We start from the raw sequence: 21,925 nt of genomic DNA on the forward strand, positions 1-21,925 counted from the left end.
CAGTAACTTAGCCAAATCTCCATCCTCAAACAGAAGGATTGCACATTTTTTAAAGACAGAAGATAAGGAAATATAACTCCTCACCTTGGCCAAATGCTTTGCCAAAGCACCCATAAAAATAACCACTCCCTCACGTAGCAAATCGTATTTTTCTTCATCTGAAGCCTATATAAGAACAGTTGAACTTTGTATCAGTCAAGTCAAGTAACTTCCACCAAAGACATGTATGACTAGTATGCAGGCCACAACTCGATTAGCAATGGAAGCACAAACTAATCCTGGCTATAGTGTGCTGTGCATAAGAGACAAAGAGGTACAAAAGAATTCAGACCTTTTTATTCAAGTAGTTTTCAAAAATGGGAAACAGCAAAGGAACATTATCTCTTCCAAGCTTGTCAATAATCAAAATACCAGCATTAATCATTCTTCCTCGAACTTCCATGTTCACATCAGCCTGCATTAAGCAATAAAAACAAATAATATATTAATCAAAGAATGTGTGATCATTAAAAGTTAAAATGATTGAATTTTGGAAACATTCTGAGAAGGTAAGATGTTCTCCCAGTACATACAAGGGCCCGTGAAATAAGGAACGTCATGACAACAGGAAGGTCCTTGGCTCTCAATACATCAGCAGCAGAATGTAATGCCAGCGCAATTCCTTGCCTCCCAAGCCAATGTGCATCTCCAATATCTCCTTGATTGCCAATATCACGAATATATAAAGAAAATAAAGTTGAAAGAGTTTCCTGAAAAAAATGCCAAACATAAGACACACACAAATACCCAAACTGGCTACATCAAAGTTAGGAGTTCAGTCCCACAAACTGACTTGTATCGTATCCGGGCATTCATCCAAAGCAGCAGCTAATGCCTCCCCAGCAGCAACTCGGACATTATAGTTGGCATGAGAAAGTGCACCAAACAGATATGAGTAGTCAGTACCAAAATCAAACCCATAGCGATCCCATACCTCTTCTGCCACTTCTGCAACTGACTGCAAACAAAACTGCACTGAATCAAACAACCACATTACCTTGCCACCACAATGTAAGTTCATTGAAATACAGTACCATACCTTGTCTGGATCATGTAAAGCAATCCACATGCTACTTGCAACCTCAGAATTCTGAGGAAGAGAACGACTAGAAACAGATGGAATGCATTTCACAGCATTTAAGCAAGCAAGCCTCACATGAACATCTTTGGCGTATATTCCACATAAGGCCTGTTCAAAACATTTAATACAACATGTTAACACATATGAATGACTACCATCATGTGAAGAAGCTTTAGACAGAAATTAGCATGGTGCCTACTGGTGCAAGTTCATCTGGCTTGAGACCTAGACACAACTCATTCAGCATTGGTCCAATAGATGATTGATAAGCAGGAACAACCCCAAGAGCATGAAAAAGAACCTGTAAAATACACAACAACATGAAGAGAAGCAAAAGGCCTTAATAGCTTCAGCAAAATACAACATGTCAAATGAACCAGAAATTATAAGATAAGGTCTATAACTGATAGCATCCGAAGTCTGGGAAGAGGTAATATGGGGTCCATGTGTAAAGAGATAATTTGAAGCACACTATCATGAAGCGCAGTCTTCTTCGGAGATGATAGAATCTGCTCCATAATCTGAGAAGGAAAAAGTTATTAGAGAACTACGTATCCTAAAACAACAACAATCTGAAAATTTATCCATCGGGAGATGATTACCGGGAACACAAAGGTGAAAGAATCTGCTGGAAGAGGTCCAGCCTTACAAGAGATCAATATGCCTGAAACTATTCTCTCAAAGAGACCAACTGATGGCTTTTCTTGGGCATCACCATCACTAAAAGATGGAATTAGCTCCCAGATTATGCGAACTTCCTCAGTAGAAACTATCCGTAAAGCAGCAGCAATCTCAGTTGCCCAGTCACACAGAGGGGGAGCAACACATCTTGCAAGTTTTGACATGACTTCAAAAGCCACATCACTGACTATTGGAGAACAGAGGAAGGGATCAACATAATTCACCTGTAATAGACATTCAGTTACTAGTAGAAAACAAAATAACAAATAACAATACACCCACACAAAATGAAACAAGTTGAACTAAATCTCAAATTCGACTGATCATTATATAAACATCATAAATAGCAAAGATTAGCTGAAAATATAAATGCCGCCTTCTCTTTTTCTTTTTTCATTTGAAACTGTGAGATTACAGGAGTTACTAAGAGGAAAAGAAGGTAGAAAGCTCTCCCAGAGAAGCCAATAAAAAACAAGAGAATATATGAGCAAAGGCAAAAAAGAACTATGTACTCTGAGAGAAAAGAAGCAATAATTTCATTAAGAAATAGAAATATAAGTGGTGTCTACACACCAGAGACGGTAGTTGACCATGAGTAAAAACAGGATTAGCAATAGCCATTTCCCCAAGAGCTTGCAGCATCACCAACAGATTCCTCTGTATACTTCTTACTTGCTCACGTGTTACAGCTTCCTCCCTAAGTAGCAACTCACGTGCCTCTTCTTTACCACTCTTAACTTTGTCTGCTTGAGGTGCTAGAAATGGAATAATGAACATTTTTAAAACCTAATCAGAAAATATAGCAAAAAAGAACTAACAGAGAGGTGAATGTAACATAACCTACCACTCTTCTTTCCTCCTTTCCCTACATCTTTTTTCCCTGAGCCTGTAGTTTTAGTTGACTCTCTTTTTAAAGTAGGGTTAGATCTTACAGTATCCTGAAACACAATGATCAGCAATCAGTTTAAAACCGACATTCTAACATCAAGCATCTTTAGAAAAGGAGAAGAAGTTGATACTATACAAGGTCATCATGGTCATCATAGACACGGAAACGACCCTTAGCTTGCTTAGTGTTTTTAGCAGCAACAGCTTCTGCAATATATACACCTTGCTCAGTTGAGAGCATTCCTTCTGGGGTTCGAAAAATCTGAAATTAAATGATAACAAAATCAGCCACACAAGAAATCCAGCAGAAAAAGTGAAATATATATACATTGTAAAAATACAAGTCCAGAGGTATTTTGGTCATTTCCCATATTTTCCACATTACATTTTTCTCTTATGGTATGGCTATTAGATAGAGAATGTCTTATTTTATCTCTAGTTAAATTTTCATTCAATTTAAACATATTTTAGGAGATATGTAATTTTGAGTATTGAGGGGCATTTTTGTTCTTTTGTAAATTTTCACTTAAACCCTGGTTAAAATGAAGCTGGACGGGCCATTCTGGCTCAGATTCCAAGGCAGCAAAACTGCTCCTCTTCCAGAATTCTTCCTCTTCTATTTTCTCCCCAATCACATATTTTTCATACATAAACACAGATAAAAAGCTAGACTAACAGAAATCCTTTTCATCAAGCTTGGAGTGATTTCAAATGCGAGAAAATGCTTAATAACAAACTCAACTATGCAGGAGCTTTCACCTTAATAGCATTTTCTGAAAGTGTATCATGTAAAGCACGATCAGGAAGCTCCTTTAATTGCTGTCAAAGATATAAACAATAAAAAAAAAAGATATATCAATGCTAATAGAAAACATTCTACACAAAGAAGTCAACTTTTTTCAAAATTGAGTATGCTCACCTTTTCGAACTCCATAAATGTATCATTTGGTATTACAGACATCATAGTTGAAAGGGAACCAATAGCTGCTTGCCGTTCTAGAGCATTAGAACTCATCAATCCTGATGATCCTAACAGAATCTGACAAGCAGTACACCCACATAATAAGTCTATCTAATATAAATGAACAATTATCAAATCTCTAACATAAATGACATAATCTTATGACAGTCAGCCCAGTCCAGCTCAATATCAAGAATCTCATCAATAGCATTGATTGTTATGTTTTCTGAACGAGGATGGTTACGGATTACTAAGGAAAATGAAATATACTGCTAAGAACAAACACAAGGCATTTTCAGCAGATTAAGATGAGCAAAACATCTTCATAAAAAAATTAAAAAATAAAAAGGAATGAGCAAAACATAAAAATTCCAAAACAAAATATAAAGTGAAAAGAATAAAATAGATCATCTGTGGGATGCCAAATACAAGGGGGTGTAGAACCAACTCTAACAGAATTCGCATGAAATGGCTAAAGTTACAGGACATACTACTGTGACAAGAAAAAACCATAAATGCATATACCAGAAATGCCTTAACCACATCACACAGCCTTACTAATCCAGTGACTAAATCTGGTCACACCATAACATTGAGAAGTACCTTGCAAATTGCTCCAACATTTGAAATAATGATATCTATAACATCATAACCATGCCTTCCCAAGTTTCTTTTGAGTCTCTGAAAATGGATAAGAATGGTACATGTTATTATAGTCACATATTACCCTATAAAGACTATTAGAATGCAAAATACAAATCAAACAGGAGAAAGAACAAACTAGCAAAAACTTTCCTCAAACAGGCTATGTTAGTTGGTCATTCATATTAAGCTTGCGCAGTTCCATTTGAGAAGAAAATATATCTAGAAATAGACAGTTATACCAAATTTTCAAAAAAATAATAAAAAAGACGCCAAAAAGAATAATCAAAAAAGTGTAAATGCTTTCTGCAACTTCAACCATATGGCACTTACAGTAAGCTCTAGTTGTGTGACATTGAAAAGTAATATAAATATAGACACATATATGAGGAACTTTTTTTCTCAAACAGGAGATGGTAATATAAATTTACAAATAGTGCATCCCCTAAAATATCCAAATCGTATTTTACATAAATATAGACACCTATATGAGAAACTTTCATCAATATGGTTACGGTTATTCTTTCAAAAAAAAATGGATGGTTGCAATTATTCATAAACATGGAAAGACAAAATACCTAGATGAAACAAAATTGAACTTGTGACATGGTATTCCAGAGCCTTAAGTATGTATCCTTGTGCAAATCATGCTGAAATAAGCATCCAGGTCTAATGCATAAAAAAACTATTGCCTTAATAAAATCTGAAGACTTCAAGTATGATGCGCTTGTCTTTCAATGCCACTGAATCAAAGATTATTACCAAATGATGTTAATTATATGAATGATTTTATATTATTATCGGGCCTATGAATCACTGTTATGAGGATGTTTGTTACAAATCCCCATTGAATCATGGGTTAGACCACTTTGGCCAATAGAGATAGATGGAAATAATAAAATTATGCTCCTGCATCAGCCAAGTATGGTCGAGTCTTCAGTTAGTAGTACTTAAGAAGTTATTTATGTCCAGTCGAAGAGTCCAAGGTGGAGCAGAAGACCAGCAAGGATGAGAAGACATATGGCAACAAAGAAGAGAGGCAAAATCGTCAGAAAGTGGCCTAGAAAAGTGGCATCAGCTATGGAGTGGCAAAAGAGTCCAGGAAGACTCCAGAAAAGAAGGTGCTAACTCGTCCAAGGGCAGAATTGTCTAAGAGAACTCTCCAAAAGGAGCGACAACTCAAAGAAAGAGTGTGGAAGCATCCAAATTCAATGAATGGTTGGAGCACAAGCAAGGGGATGTCCGACTCTTAGTCCCACATAGGAGAAACTATAAGAGTAGCTCCAGTCCCCAGTTTATAAATTGTAAGCTCTACAAGCCTCACTCAATCAATTATCAATACAAAAAAAACCCTTTAGCTTCAGCTAAAGCTATCAGCTTCAACCAACCCCTAGGTGTCTTAATCGATGATATAAAGATCATTAAGTGGCTCACCCTTAATGGGGTTTCTATCTAGCGTATGGAGTCTCTCTAGCTCATCCACTCCCCCAAGGAGGACAACCCTTAAGAATCCTTACTTACTATCTTCTGTCCTTTTCATTATTCATCATTAACCATTTCCCTTGATTAGCCTAGCCACCCTTCCCCAATACCATAGCCCAAAGTCTAGCAGGTCTATAGCCCTTCCCTGCATCCATCTATGAGTCCATTCCCTTCCCTCAATTACACATGAGTGACTCCATTGCCATCCTCCCACACATCCCAGTAACCATCCTCCCTCAAGTTCTAGCCTCCCTAGAACTCTCCACCCACATTTAGCTTAGACTAGGAACTGTAGCTTGGTTAAGGAGTGGCAACCTCCTTTCTAGACTCACTTCATATTTAAACAATTCTTTTCCTTGTCCCCCACATTCACTAGAGTCTGTCCCAGTCACCAAAGAGTCCCCATGAGTTCCCATATCACTAGCCGAGCCATCTCACCCTAGTCACTTGAATTTCCTTCCTAATTCTCCCACTCAAGCGCAATCCTACACAGCCAAGTCAGAGTTCTGTTTGAGATGCCCCCACTCAAAACTAAAGGGTCCGCACCTACCGCTCTAGCCTCTAAAGCTCTCAAAAGAGAATGGGATCATCGTAACAATGTCAACCATTTCTACATACAAACTTACAGATACAAGCAAAATTTTGTCAATTCTTCCAGCCTAATTGGATCTCTAAGTAGATTTTCCATCCAATTTCCATGTAGTGATTTCATTGAAGAATGTGGAAATGGCAACTTTCAACCTGTATTTCAAAAACAAGAGGAGGATGGACACAAGTTCAGTCCAAACTTGGCGGAACCCAACCTTTTCTTCCTTACAAGAGTTACACTATTTACAAGAATACTATTTACTTCATTATAGTTAAAATAATTTCATTTTATCATTAAAAATAACAAAAATTAAGAGTCACACTATTTACTTCATTATAGTTAAACTAACTCCATTATCTCCATTTTATTATTAAAAATTATAAAAAATAAAAAATCTATAATGAACATCAATCATGAAAACATGGAATAAGAAAATAAGGGCACAATAAGAAATAATTAAAGTTTATGTCAATGAATTCAAATTTGATGGATAAATTACAAATTTGCTGCACCTAACTTAGCCAGACTTAAGTCCATACTCCTTTTTGTCCTTCAAAAATACCCTTGACAACACCCAACATCCCTTGTGAGTCAACCATGTAATTACATTCTCGTAGGACTAGACAAGATGAGTGACAAGTTTTACAAAAATTCCGTTCCATACTCTTTTTGTCCTTCAAAAATACCCTCGACAACACCCAACATCCCTTGTGAGTCAACCATGTAATTACATTCTCGTAGGACTAGACAAGATGAGTGACAAGTTTTACAAAAATTCCATCCATACTCCTTTTTGTCCTTCAAAAATACCCTCGACAACACCCAACATCCCTTGTGAGTCAACCATGTAATTACATTCTCGTAGGACTAGACAAGATGAGTGACAAGTTTTACAAAAATGAATGTGTGCCAGTAAAGATCAGACCATACTTTTCCAGAAATGAAGATAACATGAATATTGGTGCCTTTGGCTTAAATTTAATAGCCTTTGGCTTTTGGAATAAAATTGCACCTTCAAAAAAAAAAAATGCATATTGCCGCAATATTAGAAGAGTAGTATTAGCTGTTAGTCTTAATGGAAATCTGAATGGAACCAAGAATGTGATTCCAGGAGCATCCTCATACATGTATGATATAAGATTAAGAAGGAAGAAGAATGATCTTACCCATATAAAAATTACAGTAAGAGTTATTGCGCTAGCAAATTATATGATATTACCATACTAGTTCGATTTTTCTTGCTTACACAGATGATCAGCCAAAATATCAAACAATACATGACAAAATAAAGTTGAAAAAAAAAATCCCATGCCTTATAATTTAGATTAACTTCTACAAAAAGTGCCCAAAATATAACAGACAAACAAATACCAATACAACTAAGAATTACCTCATAGAAACATTAAAGTAGCATATAAAGTTTAGAAAAATGAATGGAAGTGACAGGATCAACAATCTATAGCATTGACCAAAAAGTACAGAGAATAAACAGATGAACATCAACCTTACCTTCCATACAGAATTTCTACTAAAACTGCCAACAATGCAAGGATGGTGAGCACAGAATAAAAGACTACTGCATGTACTAGGACCACAAGAAAGAGCTGCTGGAGCAATCAAATGCAATGCCTTGACCATAACTTCAACTGATGGAATCAATGGTATTTGAGCATCACCATTGCTTTCCGTATCACTGCAGAATCATCTGGTTAGTTGCAATTTTAGAGTTTTGAGCATTTTCTAAAGGAGCATTTTGTCCAACATGAAAATATAAACAGATCAAGGGCCTTTTAGACATCAATAACTGTGTTGAGAGCAAACCTCGTTCGCAAAAGAGATATCCTTTCTCCAATTACAGAGAGCCAGTTGGCATACATATTTAAGAGCTCTTCTGCTAACTGCGGAGAGACAGACATAATTCTCCTAGTTGCTTCATGAGTGACCTTACGAACATCCCAATTCGAATGGCATGCTAGATAGAGGATCAACTACACAATGCCAAATGGAGAAAATCAGTATATTGCTTACAAAGATGAGATAAAGCCATATTTTTAGTCTCCAAGTGAAACTAACAACAGGGATGATCGTAAACCATTAACAGTAATATTAAAAACAACAACAATAATGAATATGAGAGATCCAGCAGACTTTCTGTCTGAAGTACCTGCAGTAGTGACTTGATGGAAAGGGTTTCCAACACTCTGTACAAAAAATAGAAGAACTCAATACCATAAATGGCCGACTCTCAACTGAAATAGAACAATGTACCATGTAAAAGATGAAAATAACAACCTATTCAAATGTTCCGTGAGGAGCACCTCGAGAAGATCTATACACATCAAACAATCCTCATTTGATAGCTTTGATGCCTGTTTGCAGAAGAATATGCAAGGAATAAATTAATTACAGGGTTCAACAGATTCAACACTGCAAACTTTTTCAGTACACTGCAAAAGTGTTACCAGGGAAATAGTCACCACAGAAGATTCATTTTGAGAAATCAGGTGCCAGATTTTCTCCTTCACCAAAACATCCTCTAAAAAGCAACATCAGTTGTAGCCGTTAAGCAGTACAAATGACATAAAATTTTCAGTCTAAAGAATGTGTCTTATTTGCTATGGAAAATTGTAGCCAAAAATACCTGCTCTTGCATCAATTGAGGCGATCTTGGTGACCAACAGGAATGCATAAATACCATCAACTCGTTGTGCTGCTTTAGTAAAACCACCTTTTACAAGTTGGACCAAAGGCTCAAGCAATGGTGATATCTGAGAATTACTAGGGCAGTGAGTTAAGCGTAGAGTGCAAAAACAAGTAATATTGAGCATAATGACCAAAACCTTATAATATGTTTCTTCTACAAGCTCCAATTAGTCAATACATCAAGTTTTTTTTTCTTAATGATAGGAAATTCTATTAAAGAGAATAGGAGATAAAGAAAAAATGAATACAACAGTAAGAAGAGGAATAAAGTTTCCATTTTGATATAACTAATATTCTAAAAAAAAAAGCTTTATAACGAAAAGTGTGTTAGAAAATGAAGATATTTTGTAAAAAACGACAGAAATGAATGAATGCTGTTTGAGAATTACAATCAGAAAAGCGAAGAAAAAAAAAGCTAAAAATGCTTTGATAAGTTTTGCTCTTTCTTTACAGTGCATCTCAGAATGTTCCGCATAATCTCACAAAAGCTTCTTTTAGAAATTTGGGAAAAGTTTTTTAATTTCTCCAAGTACAATCCAATACCAGGATGATTTTCCTTCAACTTCCATTATCCTCTACTTTCAAACACTGATGCATGGTAACAGTATGCTCTTTGAGAAAAATCTATAGATTTCCTCACCCTTGCCAATGTGTCAGGATTTTTGCACATGACACGTAAAGCTCGAAGATGCCCTCTCCTTAAATACTCCTTTTCCTTAAGTCCTGAAGCAAGAAAAGAAATAGAATCTGGCAGGACAGCTTCTGCAGATCTTGCTGCCCATGAAGCCATTGCAGACAACATTGCAAGCTTTACCTCCTCGCTCCCTGCAAAAAATAAATTTTCCATAGAGATGAAAGACATGCCAGAAATATGTATATATATATATACTTTTTTTTTTTGAAATTTTTTCCTCTTTTTTCTTTCTTTTATGTATATATATACATACATACGTACATATATATATAGAGAGAGAGAGAAAGAGAGAAGGCTGGACCAAGGGTAGCTGCACCCAACTTTTTCTGCATTAAAAAAATTTCTCAATTTACAGTATGTCATTTACTTCATTGTATTGAACCATGCCATTATCTCAATTCTATCATTAAAATTAGATAAAAATAATAAAAAATCTCAAAATAGCATAAAACATGAATGTATAGGATAATAACAACACAAAATATGAACAAATCAATTTTTTAAGTAATTAATTCAAATGTGATGGTAAAAATGAAAATTCAATGCACCTCAGTTTATATGGAGTTAAGTGACGAAAAGGAGGATGGACTCAAGTCCACTTAAGGATAGCGGCACCTTACGTTTTCTTCCTTAAAAAAGTTGTTCAATCTATAAGAATGCAATTTACTTTATTTTATTTACAACAAAACCAATATCTCGAGTTTATCATTCAAATTCGATAAATTAAGAAAACTCTCAAAATAGCATAGAGAAAAAGAGAAAGTGAAGGACAACATGCAGAGAGAGAAAGACAATAGTGAAATGTACTCACCATCATCTCGGTAAATAGCTATGAGAAAGCTACCCACAGAAGGTGCCAGATTATTTACACCTTTTCCACCCGGAGCTTTTGACAGTTCTTGCAGTGCATTCATCATTCCAATTCTCTGGTACGGAAATGATAGCTTACCCTCTGAACCTGTTTGTGTCATTGTTAATGTAATCAAGGCAGTGAATTACACTCCTACAATCAAAGAAAGCGCTAAGACAGATACAGAGATGACCTAGACCAAACCTCCTATCACAGCTTTGAAAGTGTTGAAAACCGCTGGCAAAGTATCAGGATCACTGGACATTTGACATAAACAGGCCACAATAGTCAGAGCTGCAACCCTTCGTGATTCATCAGCATGACGGATCTGTGGTAAGACTGCAGAGAGAAGATCTATAGCATATCTACTCAAATCAAGGTTGACCGAGTTCAATAAAATCCCAACAGATTCCAAGATGATTTCTGGGTTCCGCTTCAGCATTTTCACAGAGGATGGCACCACAACAGTTTTAAAGTCTTCATGAGGCATAAGCTTGAACAATGGAACAAAAGCTTCACTCAGTGCTTTTGCTGGTTTCTCCCTTGCATTCAAAACTACCCTTAGGTATATGTCAAGAAAAATTGGCTGTAAAAAATATTGACCTCTTATTAGTGAAAAAGGCAAATTACTTAAGACAATTTATAAAGTTGAGAGTCAACAACATTGCACACCTTGTATTGATCAAACAGGGAAGAAGTCGTGACTGAAAATTCTAGCAATAACTGGACCATTTCACCTCCATCTCCACAAGAGATCCTCAAACTCTTCAGCTCCTCCACATAGAGCTTGTAAAGATCTGGCAACTGAAAATGCAAAAATGATCAGGAAATGCATGGAATAAATAAAAACAAGAGGGAAAGATAAAGGAACATTTTCAGAATGAACCTCAAAGAATAGATGGAAAAAAAGTTTCCTGCAAGCCCTTTGAATGCGGAATGGTCCCTGAAGTAGAATATGAAGAAGGGATGTTTGTGAAGCAGCAATACGTGGAAAACCATTCTTTGATACAGAAGTGAACTGGCTCCATCTCAGAAGAAGACATGACCATCTAAGAAGCTTGTAGCAACCTAAAGGGCTTTGAGTTTTTAACTGTTTTTCTACAGTCTGAAGAAGAGTGGCAGCAAAACACTTCATAAAAGTAGCTTCACTCAATGCTTTGATAATCACATCATCCACAGCTTTTCTTGATGCTCGATCATCATAAATAAATAACGTTTTGAAAATCATATCAACCAATAGCGACGCAAAATCCGGTGGTATCTCTGCAAAATTCAGACCAGAATATTAACCACAATTCATATGGAGACGGGACCGAAAACCTTTCCCACTCGTATTAAAGGACTTTCTCACTCAAGAATCAACATCGATGGTAGAATCAGGCTTGACGGAAGTAATAACAGAGAGATGGAGAAGGGACCGAAAAAGCTTAAGCAATTAAATTGAGCTTCAATTCTTCAATTTATCTTAAAAAAAAAAGAGAAGAAAAAATTGACTTGGCCCATGAACCCTATATTAAAGTATACAGAAGTGACCAAATGACTATTTTCTCACCCCGATTTGGCACCCCATCTGGCTAGTCCAGCCACATGCACTGCATATAATCTCTTCCTAAACAAGCATGAGCAAACTATAAATTATTACTGGAGGGAAACTTCTTGGAATCGTAAGCAAGCTAGTTTTGTTGATGGAACTCTCTCCCTGCAGAAATGCGTTTGGATTGACATTATACACCTCTTTCTTAGCTGCAATACACACTTTGTCTCTACTTTTCAACCAACGCTAACTCCAAAACAACAAAACCGCTTTCCCTGGGTAAATTATAAAGATCTATTTGACCCCCCAAGCATTCTTCACTTTGGAAGAATACAATTGAATTGTCATGGTAAAAATAAAAAAATGGTATTTGCTCCTGTAGGAATGACAAGCATTTTTAGATTAACGGAATTAGGAAAAGTTGACAGCCTTCAAGGCACCGGTGTCACTTCAAGGAGTTTATTGTATCCAATCATAAACTAGAGCCTCGCACTTGTATCCTTGGTCTTTTTCAATGCTCATCAATAAAATAAGCAAATGATAACTCTTCCATCCTTTCAATAAATTCAATTATCTAAAATGAAAGAAACATAAAACAAGATTATCCCTTTGATATGCAACAAACTAGACTATCAAAGCTGAGAAAAATGATACAGCGCAACGACTAAACCTGGAACATGCCAGAAATTTTTATTAAACGTCTAAAAACATGCATATAGTGATATACGGTTGAGTTTGTTTAATCGACTGTTACCAAAATTCGAAGTCTACCATGAAAACAGAAGAAACCGCTCAATAGCGGCAACAGAAAAGAATATTCCAAAAAATAAATAAATAAATAAAGACGACAATATAAAGATCGACCAAACAACAAATGCGACGATTAAGCTCCACTAAACAAGTAATTGTGAGTTCACTTAGACTAACATAAAAGAATAACTAAAACAGACACTCATAAACCAGTCAAGTATCCCAAGTGATTGAAAGACGAAATAACCTGGAATTTGTAGAATAGACAAGACATCGTTTCTGAAGATCCGAATCCGTTTCTTTACTGAGGAAGTTGACACCTGTTCAGCAGCAGCAGCCACCACTTCCAGCGATTGCGCCATCGATCTAGTGAATGTACAGCTACAATCAAACTTCCTCAGAAGTCCAGTTCTAATTGATATGGAAGTCTTCAAATATAATTTGGAAATGTAAATGAAGCTCTAAAGCAGACACTGAGATTTAAAGCTCTCTTCTAGGGTTTTTCGAGCGCCTGCAGGGTTTAGTCTCCTCAGTCCTGGAGATCGGACCTTTTCTACCAAGGAGATAAATGGTCTAGGGCGCTGAGACTGTGAAACGTCGTCTCGCGTTACATAGCCGGAAAACGGAAACAACGATAATAAAATTTATCGGAGAAGATTTACGAAACTTAAGACTAAAAATCTAAATGACTAAAACAACCTGCACTGCTATCAAATTTCATGAACCAGAATCAGAAGTCTAGAATGTACTTTTTTCATATTTCACTTGCTTATATTATTGGACTTTAGAATATAACGATCCCAAAAATAATTAAAAAATAGTTTCACAAGAAAAAAATATGTATTGATGACATTGTCAAAATATATGAAAGTTACGTTATTGTGACAATAGCATATTCGCCATGTCAAAAGCCTAGCCAATCTTCCCCAACAGGCTAACCTGTCAAGGAGCGGAAAGCAAGTACTTAACCCATCAGTGGTGGATAGAATCTCCTAGCTTTGACAATCTCATGATATATTAAAATTTCATATAACCATTGAGTGAGTGAATAGAGATAAATTAAATAATTGATGTCTACATAGTAAGGATTCCTTACACGGATTATATGTGTAAAGATTTATACTTTGATGAAACCATTGGAATATTCTTTAGTTCAGAAAAAGTGAATTTTGATACGTTAACTTATTTATATTAGAAAATGTCTTTAGATGTAAAATCTTTAAATATTTAAATAATGCTCCTTAAAATGGATTGTTATAGGAGAAACACGGGTTGTAAGCCTCCTAACTATTACGACGTTGATTGTGCATGATCCAAATTGTAGATCCTATGCCAATGGCCTGTGATAATTAAGTAGGTACCTACATAACCAACAATTTGGTTTTTCACGAATGCACCAAACATACCGAAGTAGACTGTTATTTCATTAAATATGTAATGATAAGAGGGTTTATATACATACTTCATGTGAAGATATCTTTATTAAGGCATTATACGTAAAAATGTTTATTGATATTTGTACCAAGTTGTGAATACTTTGTTCATATTTTATGTAAACCTCATCGAGTGAGGTTATAAATATATATTTTTTCTTTAAGATTATAAACCTTAATTATATGTAATAAATACAATGCCGGTGAGAGAGGATATCAATTTTCTTTTATACTTCTCAATGCTTTGGGTATTTTTTTCTAAAACTCTAAACTTGGTTATCCTTAATGCTTTTGTTCTCCTTTCATTTCCCTTTTTTCTTTACTTCCTCTACAATAACATTGAAAGAATCATTAAGAATCTCTTTATCTAAAATATCTTTGTCAAATCTATTATACTTTAGACGATATAGCTTTTGCTTTAATAATAAATTAATAAATTATCCGATTCACGATATTGCAGAAGTTTGCAACCTAAGCAGAAGAGTTTTGATATATATTCAAGGCGTGATACCTTTAGAATAAGATAACTTAGGTGACATAAAAATGTTACTAAAAATGCTTATCAAAATCATTGAGGAATCTAGAAAGAGCTCGCCCAGAGACTTTGTCTTGCCGTACCTACATAATTAACTTTTAATTTGTGTCTAGTGCTTTGTCGGAATCTTGCAATCAAAGTAGTAAGTAACTAACCAGTATCGACCCGGACGTATCAAATGTTGGCAAGTAGGGGAGCAAACCTGAGCAGAAGCTTATCTAGCTAAACCTAGTCAGTCATTAATCGTCTTCACGCAACATGCGCATATTAGCGAAAACCCACAGTAGTGCCAGCGACCGGCGACGGCGGGGGACAGGTGTCTAATGAGCGCCTCGTGATTGTGGACGAAAACCGAACACATCTTCAGCTTCTGCACACACCGACGTGCTCCTTCCTCGCTCAAGTTCCCATTTGGAGACCCCTTCTGCCCTCTGCAGCCTGCAGGACTCTATCTCCGGCAGGTTATTTCATAGTTTTCGCCCCGCTCGTAGACGTCGATTCCAATTAGCCGAAAGGACAACAGCACAAATGACCGTCTGGAGGCTTAGCTGCTTCACTCGAGCAGCTGTGGAGAAAGCTAAAGTGCGGCAAACAGTGGCTAGTCTGCCGCTGCGATACATGTCCACAACGTGCAGAGCTGTGGTTTTGCCGCGGTTTGGCGGTCCGGAAGTTCTGGAGTTGCGATCAAATGTAGATGTCCCTGATCTGAAGCCTCGTCAGGTCCTTGTTCGTACACGTGCGGTCTCCATCAATCCTCTCGATGCGCGCGTGAGTTACATTCTAATTGATCGTTCCCTTTGTTCTTAGGCCAAAATGTAAAACAGTCGTGCACTTGTGGAAAGATTATGGAGTTCATTATTGTTTTTTTTGTGGAAGCATCGAGTTTTGAAACTGGAATAAAAAAATTTGAAACAGATAATCTAGATGATAAGGGATTAGCACCTTCAGTTAATACCACCCTTAATCAATTGTAAAGGTGTGCTCTCTCCGATTCCGCCTGCACCAGCTGTTACTAGTGTTGTTGCTCTTCCACATATCTTCACTGGACGATGTGCTCTCCCGATTCTGTCCGCCTCAGCCTCTTCCACATCTCTTCATCGGAGAATGTACTCTCTTTGATTCCGTCCGCCCCAGCTGCTACCAATGCCGCTACTCTTCTCGTCCTCTTGCTTCCAAGAACCCTCGAAACAAATCTCCGTACATAGCCAGTGCCAAGTTCATAGATTCAGTTATTTCAAGACAAGATTGGTCTCTCTAACAGTGACCTATCTCGAGGGGACATGATAAGGGATTAATATAATTTCTCCAATTATCGGATAAGATCCTGTTGTATTTATCCCATGTTGAAATTTTTTTCAAGTAAAACTTATCTTTTCTATCCTAAATTGTATAAATACCACCCTTAATCAATTGTAAATGTGTGGTTCAGTTTAATATCTAACACTAGAAGCCTCCTATTTATAGATCATTTAATTGACAACGGTTTAGGAGTGAGTGAGGCATATTAAACTACTGTTCCACAACCAGGCTGGTACATTTCGACTCTGAATAACTGTAATTTCATGCTTTTAAAAATGTAGAGTAAGAGAATCAGTGGAAACGGAACAGTTTCCATGACTATTTATTTGCAGAGAGGGAGAGTATCATGAGGACTGTACTCGGTTCGTTCCCCAAAGGATTGTGCTCCTACTTGACTGGTGGAAATTTAGTTCACCAAAGGCTTCATAGAGGTTATAATTCAGTAACCTTTCTAAAAGAGGCATGTATTTTATTGATAGATGTACACTGCTCTAGATGATTTTTCCAACACTTGAACTCATGATCAATTAACCTTTTCTACAGAAAATCTGTATTCGAATATGGTTTAGTATTTTATTTGTTATAATAAACATTGCTCCATCTCCTTACCAGTTATCACATAATTATTGTAGGTATGCATCAGAAAATGTGGTCAGCATTTATTAAGTGGTTCAATTTTGCAATATTCAGATGCGATCTGGTTATGGCCGTTCCATATTTGGGCCCCTTCTGCCACTGATTTTGGGTCGTGATGTTAGTGGTGAAGTTGCAGCAGTTGGAGCTTCTGTTCGGTCACTGAACGTTGGGCAAGAGGTTTTTGGTGCCCTCCATCCAACTGCTGTGAGAGGAACTTACGCTGACTATGCTATTCTTGACGAGGATGAGCTTGCACTAAAACCACCTTCACTCACTCACGTGGTAATTCTATCTGCCTATTAGCAGTTACTCTCACATATTTAAATTTGCATTTAATTGAAGCACTCTATTGTTTTTTGTCGCTTGTAGGATAACAACTGTGGGAAGTTAATTTATGGCTTTACTGTTAAAAAAAAAGTTTATTTGTGGCTTTAGATGATTAGATGAGTGATTATTCTGTTCATTATTGTAAAATGGAGGCTATTATTTAGAGAAACTGTTACCTTCTATTTGTCTGGCTACTACACTTTTTGAACAGCGGGCTTCTTTGATAACTCTTCAGAACCTATTCCTGTTTGAAAAGAGAAGGAATAAAATGTGAACCGTAGGACTAACCCAAAAGTTTGAGGCACCCATAATAAACCATAAGCCAAAGATTGATTGATAGAGCTATTATTTCTGTCCAGTCAGCTGTACGACTTTCTAATTCTCACTCACCTGGTGTGTAGGATTCTCTAGGTTGAACCGATAATGATGACGATTATTGCCAACTGCCCATCATTGAAACTAAACTACTAAGACAAGGACTTGTTACCTCTTTTGTCCTTGGCTTATCTATGTTCTATCTCTTCATGTTATGACACAGGTTGGGATCCTCATTTGCCTGTATGTCCACAAAGCATGCAGCTAACTTTCAAGTAGCAGGCCCTCTTTGGAAGATTGCATCAGTTTCTCTTGTTCTAACTGTCAGCTGAACTTCCTGTGTTACTGCTCTAAAACAAAACAAAATTCTGCATTAGTTATCTCTGATCATTAACTCCTCCATCTGGATGCCAAGAGCTGTCTGCATCTTAACTACTTCAGTTTATACCTTTTGCCTCTCCCTTTTCTTCTCCAATATTATAATCTTCTTTTGCATCTTCATTAAGACTGTTGTCAGTGTTTATGTGCGATATGTTTTTAAAGTATTATCTATATTTTTCTTGAAGGAGGCAAGTGCTATTCCTTTTGCTGCCTTAACTGCCTGGCGTGCTCTGAGGAGTACAGCAAGGATTACCGAAGGGTAAGTTTTTTCATGGAAATTCAGCTGTCTGGCCTGCCTTGTACTTTATTTAGTGTTAATCTATAACAATCTGTGGTGTTTTCATTCTTTGTGCTTCTTCTTGAAGGGTAAAATTTTAATTAGGAAAACAAGAAAAAATAGTTGTGACTAATAAAACTTACCTAACACATTCAAATCTATGCGCATATATATCTATGCGTGTGTGTGTTTACACATATATATATGTATATATAGAGAGAGTCCGACCAACCTTGTTGCACCCATGAATGCATGCGACAAGATATAGGTGTGGGATGAAAAGAAATTAAGTGTACATAACTTGGAGGTACTTTTATTCCATACACCTTATATGTAATTGTTTAGGATCATCATAGTCAAATCTCAAATCACAAGTTAATGTAATCACCAGTTCATACTCATGACACTTTAAATTACCAAGTGTACATTGTGTTTTTAGTTTTTAATTTGAGGTAGAAATTCCATGTTGGAGAAGCTGAGGAGGACACGACACCTAGGATAGACCCGAATTTTGAAGTGGGTACTATGTTTGAATTGCCATTTTATGGGTGCATGCTGAGAAGGGTGGAGTGAAATTCGCCAAGGCACCTGGTAGACCATCCATACTTCATAAGCTATATATCACCTAAATGTGATGAGTGCAGTACAAAAAGGAATGTTGAGAAGCATGTGTGGTGAACCTAGGTTAGATAGTTGGAAATGCACTTGTAAAGGAACGCTTCAGGAGTAGCATGTAAAAAACAAGAAAGAAAGAATTGTCTGAGATGGCTTAGTGTCGTTTTTGTCTTGCTCTTGCAAGCTTGTCTTTTCTTCTTGTTCTTTTAATAAAATTGACAACTTTCTTGAAGAAAAAAAAAGAATTGTCTGAGATGGCTTGGAAATATTTGTCTCAGATATGTTATTGCACCATAGAGAAGGGTAATGTTGACGAGTAGTGATGACAGTTGATAGACAGGCAAAATAGAGGAATCCAAACTTGACACTGATGTGATTTGTGATAGATTTGAAAGGGCCATCCTGAAAATTTTAGAAGCCAATATTTGTTGAGTCGATAAAGAGCTTGGATTTGGATTTTTTTTTTTTGGGGGGGGGGGGGGGGGAGGTGGAGAATTAATTGATGGTTAATCACTATAAGCTTTTACACAAACTGCTGCATACATTTGATACTCTGGATCTGTGTGTTCTTTTGGTGATTATGTTAAGGTGGATTATTTTTGCTAACTGTGTGGATTTATATCATCTACATTCCTCGTCTTATCATACTTCTTTACATTCCCAGCCAAAAGGTGTTGGTGCTGGGGGGTGGAGGTGCAGTTGGACTGTCTGCAATTCAGATCTCTGTTGCAGCAGGATGCAGGGTATCAACTACTTGTGGTGATCAAAGTATTAAGAGATCTCTGGAATTAGGTGCTGAGCAAGCCATTGATTATACTTCAGAGGTAAGGGAGTTGTTTTTCTTGACAAACACTAGAGATCTCTTGAAGAGAAATTGAGTATACTGAAGTTTAATGTACTGTCTTGCATTTCCAATTATGTGTTTAATGCACTCCTTTTTCTTGTCCCATTCTCGGTTTTGATTTTAAGTTTCAACAGCATTTGACGCCCTAAGAAATGCAGTTTTAAGTGTGTCTATCTCTCTGTTCTGTATGCCCTTTGATGATAAGCACTTCCCTTATTAGCATCATGTTATGCTGCAAAGTTCACTGCAATATAGAGATGACGCTTCTCTGCACCCTCCATTCCTCTTTCTGATAAGATGCAGAAACATGTGTAGCTTTAGGCCATTTTTCAAGAGATATGATCACCACACTAGTCTGTGTGTTGTGGTGGTGATATAACAACACATGTTTAATGTTCATGTGCTTGTGAACTTTTCAGAAGCCTCTCTTGTTACAAACTATCATGTCATCCAAGTACCCTTTTGACACGTCTTTCATACATGTAAAATTTCTTTGGTATTTAGACAAACTGGTGTCATCAAGAGTTGTTTGCTAGTAATTTTCTATTATCTCTTGGTGCACAGGATATTGAGTTAGCTCTCAAAGAGCAGTTTGATGCTGTTTTAGATACAATAGGGATACCAGAAACTGAGAGGTTAGGCATAAATGTTCTGAAGAAAGGTGGGCATTACATGACTCTGCAGGTGAGAGTACTCTGCCCATAATTTCAGCTCATAACCTGCAGTACCTGTGTATGTTTGTCTATCAGATGCCAGGTGTAGTGACCATTTTTTATGAACTCCTTTTCTACCTTAGGGAGAAGCAGCATCTCTGGCTGATAGTTATGGCTTAACTGTCGGGCTTCCAGCAGCTACAGCCATCCTATTGAAGAAACAAATTCAATACCGATACTCCCATGGAATAGGTATGGAGTATATGAAATGTTTTTTGAAATTGGTGGATATGAAATTGTTGCCATTTATTTTAACATTAATATTAGTAGTGGAGTAGGAGTCTACTTAATGATGATGTTTTATTTGTTCATATGAGTCTGCTTCTAGTCTCAACCACTTGAACACTAAAAGGACATTTCTTTTCAGGTTGGACTGTCACACTTTGAGTATTTCCGTCCCTTAAGAGCTGTGGTAATTAAATTTACAATAGTGATAAAGACGATCATATGGCAATTAAAACATTTGTAATCTCTGATAAAGTAAATATCATGGAAAAAAGAAGATGAGGCTCATGAAATACCAATAAATGGAAAAATGATCACTACAAAGTTTCTTTTTTAAAATAGTTTCTACCTGAATGTAGAAAGTGTCAGGTAAATCTGCAGTAGAACAAATCTTCAGCCTCTTATAATTTTGTACAGTGCTGGTTCTTGATGATAAATCTTGGTGGTTCGTAGTAGTTTTCAGTAGTGACTTTCATGCTTGTAGGAGAGTATGACATGGATATCTATAAGGTCCCTTAGCTATCAATTATAATTGTGGTCAGGTTAACACTGATTTTTATTATCTAATGTTTATCTGCATTTTGAAGCGCAGCCTACTGGTGGACGTACATGAGAGCTGATCCAGAGGGACTAGATGAGATTCGTAGACTATCAGATGCTGGAAAGCTTAAGATACCTGTGGAGAAAACGTTCCCTATTACGCAAGTAACAGAGGCCCATGAAGCTAAAGACAAAAGGATAATACCTGGTAAGGTGGTTCTGGAAGTCGACTGAACTAGATCACAAAATCTCAATCGGATTCGTAACAAAAATGCCTTTCATAATTAAGGCTACTCCTAGATGACTGCGAAGTTCCATCTTGCTCGATGCATCTGAAGAGAGTTGTGTAAAATTTCTTTTTGCTCTTGTCATAAAGTAACCACCAAGCTTTGAAGCATTTAACTGTTCATGGTTATTGGTGCTATCTTTTTAGCTTGATCAAGTGAGTGATGACAGTGGTTAGAATTTGATTGCTAGCTTTTGTCTCAAGCTCATTGTTATCATCAGTTTAAATGGCTTCCAATTGAAAGATCTGAGGAAATAGCCAGTTAGCGTACATACTGGATTTTCAAGTTTATTTCCTCGTATCCACGCCAGTCAAGCACAGCCAGATAACATTCTTGGACTAAAATATGAAACCTTATTTGATTCTAAACCTGCAAACTTGAGTACGGATCCAAGATAAGCCAGAGACGGATCCCTGACCTCATTAAAAACAGCTGATGCACTTGAGCTAAAGGGCATTAATCTGAAAGCATACTGAAGAGTTTTTTTTCCGTAATTCTTTTAACTCAACAAAACATAAAAACACTACAATTAAAGATATAAAAAGAAAGTATGCACTGTTTTTCTTTGGTTATTTTCAATTATTTGAGTACATAATTTTTTATT

General features: G+C 36.6%; 2 protein-coding genes across 8 annotated transcripts in view; one reads left to right on the forward strand and one right to left on the reverse strand.

Annotated features, from left to right (window-relative positions):
• LOC137963832 (protein ILITYHIA) overlaps positions 1-13,488 on the reverse strand; it is a 32,608-nt gene extending 19,120 nt beyond the window's left edge. For 4 of the 7 annotated variants that reach the window (XR_011115248.1, XR_011115247.1, XM_068811039.1 and 1 more), the window contains exons 1-25: positions 13,142-13,488; positions 11,497-11,873; positions 11,283-11,414; positions 10,815-11,196; positions 10,572-10,718; positions 9,707-9,891; positions 9,005-9,131; positions 8,826-8,899; positions 8,656-8,732; positions 8,528-8,564; positions 8,185-8,351; positions 7,873-8,056; positions 4,254-4,331; positions 3,609-3,728; positions 3,449-3,508; positions 2,826-2,951; positions 2,646-2,739; positions 2,375-2,556; positions 1,723-2,025; positions 1,525-1,641; positions 1,320-1,421; positions 833-1,228; positions 573-749; positions 332-454; positions 85-165 (exon numbers count right to left, since the gene is read on the reverse strand). Coding sequence is in view for 5 of the 7 variants with exons in the window: in XM_068811039.1 (XP_068667140.1) it covers positions 85-165; positions 332-454; positions 573-749; positions 833-1,228; positions 1,320-1,421; positions 1,525-1,641; positions 1,723-2,025; positions 2,375-2,556; positions 2,646-2,739; positions 2,826-2,951; positions 3,449-3,508; positions 3,609-3,728; positions 4,254-4,331; positions 7,873-8,056; positions 8,185-8,351; positions 8,528-8,564; positions 8,656-8,732; positions 8,826-8,899; positions 9,005-9,131; positions 9,707-9,891; positions 10,572-10,718; positions 10,815-11,196; positions 11,283-11,414; positions 11,497-11,873; positions 13,142-13,256 (3,963 nt within the window). In the remaining 2 variants the exon portion in view is untranslated. The remainder of the gene's footprint in view (positions 1-84; positions 166-331; positions 455-572; positions 750-832; positions 1,229-1,319; positions 1,422-1,524; positions 1,642-1,722; positions 2,026-2,374; positions 2,557-2,645; positions 2,740-2,825; positions 2,952-3,448; positions 3,509-3,608; positions 3,729-4,253; positions 4,332-7,872; positions 8,057-8,184; positions 8,352-8,527; positions 8,565-8,655; positions 8,733-8,825; positions 8,900-9,004; positions 9,132-9,706; positions 9,892-10,571; positions 10,719-10,814; positions 11,197-11,282; positions 11,415-11,496; positions 11,874-13,141) is intronic. The other 3 variants (XM_068811043.1, XM_068811041.1, XM_068811040.1) reach the window with 3 other exon arrangements.
• A 1,534-nt stretch (positions 13,489-15,022) lies between these two features.
• LOC137963015 (uncharacterized) lies at positions 15,023-21,542 on the forward strand. The gene is made up of 7 exons (XM_068810191.1): positions 15,023-15,630; positions 16,852-17,079; positions 18,006-18,079; positions 19,377-19,536; positions 20,121-20,240; positions 20,353-20,461; positions 21,087-21,542. Exons 1-7 carry the CDS (start codon positions 15,391-15,393, stop codon positions 21,266-21,268), a joined length of 1,113 nt encoding a protein of 370 aa, XP_068666292.1. The 5' UTR covers positions 15,023-15,390; the 3' UTR covers positions 21,269-21,542.
• The last annotated feature ends 383 nt before the right edge of the window (positions 21,543-21,925 follow it).

The sequence above is a fragment of the Aristolochia californica genome, unplaced genomic scaffold, assembly GCF_029961685.1.
Source record: "Aristolochia californica isolate CCGP_79_NKW_82.1479 unplaced genomic scaffold, dmAriCali1.0.hap1 SCAF_4, whole genome shotgun sequence".
NCBI classification, from domain to species: Eukaryota; Viridiplantae; Streptophyta; class Magnoliopsida; order Piperales; family Aristolochiaceae; genus Aristolochia; species Aristolochia californica.

Bases quoted from the DNA above. Each gene is read 5' to 3' on its own strand.
- LOC137963015 (XM_068810191.1), top strand. From the start codon at position 15,391: ATGACCGTCTGGAGGCTTAGCTGCTTCACTCGAGCAGCTGTGGAGAAA. The intron at 18,080-19,376 runs GTAAGTTTTTTC...TTACATTCCCAG, and splicing joins ACAGCAAGGATTACCGAAGG to CCAAAAGGTGTTGGTGCTGG. The intron at 20,241-20,352 runs GTGAGAGTACTC...TTTCTACCTTAG, and splicing joins GGCATTACATGACTCTGCAG to GGAGAAGCAGCATCTCTGGC.